Raw genomic sequence first — 2,468 nt, 5'->3', positions numbered from 1 at the left:
TTGGTGATGACCCCTTCTTTCCATTGGGTGTAAGCCACTCAATAAGTAAGCCATTCAATAGCTATTGTGCACAACAAGTTGCTGTCTCAGCCTAGCAAAATAGGCACTCGCCTCCACTGGCAGCCTCATCATAGAGGCTGCAGACAAAGCTCCCCTTTTCCCTGTTGAGGGACCTCCCTTCAGAGCAGAGGTGGCAGAAGCTGTGTGTCAAAGAGCCACCCTACCCTCGCTGCCATGTTTGCAACTGCAATTCAGTGATGTCTGGGCACCTAACTCATTTTAGGCTGCTCTGAAAATCATCCTAGCCTTGAGTGCTCGAAGCTTCTTGAATGGAAGGGGCAGGGTAAGGCAAAATCATTTATTATGGTCCATCGCTCAGTCAATAATCCCAAATACACTTCAGTTCGATGCGAGCACTTTTCATCCTATGGGAGGAGAGACAGCAGTTCTCCCTGCGGCTGTTTTCCCTACTTCAGTAGCACTTCCGATGGACAACGTATGGCCCAATGTCATTGTACTGCTCCTTTTTAATCCAGCAGGCCTGGAAGTTCTTCAGGGAAGCCAGGATGGAGCCTCCGGTCCAGACCGAAAAATTCCTCAGGGGCACGGCAGAGACTTTAACCTTGGCGTTAGATGGCAAGTGCCGAAGAAGCTCACTAGTAAACCTCTTCTCCAGCCCATTAAAGAGAGAGGACCCTCCACACAGAAAGATGTTCTGGTACATGTCCCCCCTGGCCTCTTCTGGGACCTTACTTAAGCTTCTCTGGGCCATGTTATGGATCCCCACAAAAGAAATCCCAGGCAACTTGGGGGGGGTGAATAGCATTTCTGGGCATTGGAATCGCTCTTTCCCCAGGCTGATGATGTGGCCATCTGGTAGCTGGAAGTCTACCACGTAGTCCTTCTTGGGGAGATGACATTCCCTCTCAAAGTTCGCCGCAACATAGCAGCACTTATGCTTGATGTCTTCCACAGTGTGCGTCAGCCTCTCGGTAAACACGTGCCCCGAGTCATTGAGAAGCTTCATCAGGAAGGAAGTCATGTGAGATCCAGCGATATCCATTCTCTCGATGGCATGTGGCAAGTTGTAACCCTGATGGACTGGAACAGCGTGGGTCACTGCGTAGCCGCTATCTACCACCAAGCCACTTATTTTGCCATGAGCATAAACGGACAAGACGGAGTGGTAAGCAATGTACATGCCTGGAGAGTTCAGAGACTCAAACACCACCTCAACCATCTTCTCTCTGTTGGTAGTAGGGCTGAGTGGTGGGTCCGACATCAAAAGGGCATGGTCTTCTGGGCAGACCTGCAGATCATGATTGAACATGTGTCGCCAAAGGACTTCGGCTGCCTCCCAGTCTACGATGATGCCATTTCTCACGGGCTCAATAACTTCAACATCTGGCTGCGTTCGGGCGCTCTCTCCTACAAAAGTGTCTGGTCCGGCCCCCCGCGACTTGAATGACCGCTCTGTTGGGCGGCCCACCCACGATCCAAGGACAGACTTGGGGCTCTGCTGCCCGGCAAAGCCTGCTTTACAGCATCCTGTGCCTGTATCGATCACAACAGCCCCTGTTCTCTGCAAAACCGTGGGGTGTCGCTCGGGGGAATTCAACCTGCCTGTAGTGGATCTTCTGTCGCCTGAAAATCCTCTGCCCTTCTGATAGTGCCCTGAAGAAAGTGCTTCAGATCGTAAAGAAGGGCTTCTTGGCTGTAGTCTTGAACTCATTGATTGTGGAGTCATTGTTCCTATCCTCATTGGTCCGGGGGTTATTGGCTCTGGACTGGACTGTCTTGACCAGCCTGTTCTTGGGCTCTAGAAAGACCTTGCAACGGAGACAAAACGTGTCTCTGGAGGCAGCGGCTTATATAGGAGGGACCAGGTCTGTGGCTGCTCACAATTGTCATAGAGAGAACTGTGACATCACTCCAGCATCTGCCATGATGCTGCTGTTTGTGCAGGGTACCTTGGTCATAATGGATGATGCATTTTCCACCAAAGGATCAAGTGGCTAGAGCATTGTGCCCTCTTGCCTTTTCTGTTCTCTGGGCTTGTTCCTTCTCGCCTCCCCCCCTAATCTGAAATGTGGCATTTTGCTCCTCTCTTGCTTCTCTCCCCCCCGCCCCCAAAACCATGCCTATTCCATCTCCCCTGGTACTTAAATCATTCAAGTGTTGTACAGTAGAGTAGACCTGAACATTGGATTAATTAGCCTTTAGACGAAAGAAACTTGTGAAAGGCATCCCAGTCCTTTGGAAGTGCTTTGCAGAAGCCAGTGGATCAAGGTCCACTTTGGTAGCAAAATTTTAATGTAATAAATCAAAACGGTGACCCATTAATGTTACACCATGGCTACGTGGGAAAGACATGCTCCGCTGTTTTATGGTATTGAGCAAGGGCCTTCAGTGCCATGTCTGGTGTTATCAATGGGGAGGGAGGTATCTATCTTTTGATTTGCATTTTT

General features: G+C 50.1%; 1 protein-coding gene across 1 annotated transcript; it reads right to left on the bottom strand.

The window, feature by feature from the left end:
• Nucleotides 1-372: 372 nt before the first annotated feature.
• On the bottom strand, nt 373-2,119 carry ACTL9 (actin like 9). The gene has a single exon (XM_019513705.1). The coding sequence runs from the start codon at nt 1,760-1,762 to the stop codon at nt 473-475; it is 1,290 nt and encodes a 429-aa protein (XP_019369250.1). The 5' UTR covers nt 1,763-2,119; the 3' UTR covers nt 373-472.
• Nucleotides 2,120-2,468: the final 349 nt, after the last annotated feature.

This window comes from Gavialis gangeticus, unplaced genomic scaffold (genome assembly GCF_001723915.1).
Source record: "Gavialis gangeticus isolate Ggan-Ray unplaced genomic scaffold, GavGan_comp1, whole genome shotgun sequence".
NCBI lineage: Eukaryota > Metazoa > Chordata > Crocodylia > Gavialidae > Gavialis > Gavialis gangeticus.
Note: the sequence above shows the minus strand (reverse complement) of the source record. Positions and strands in the feature narration are given on the sequence as shown.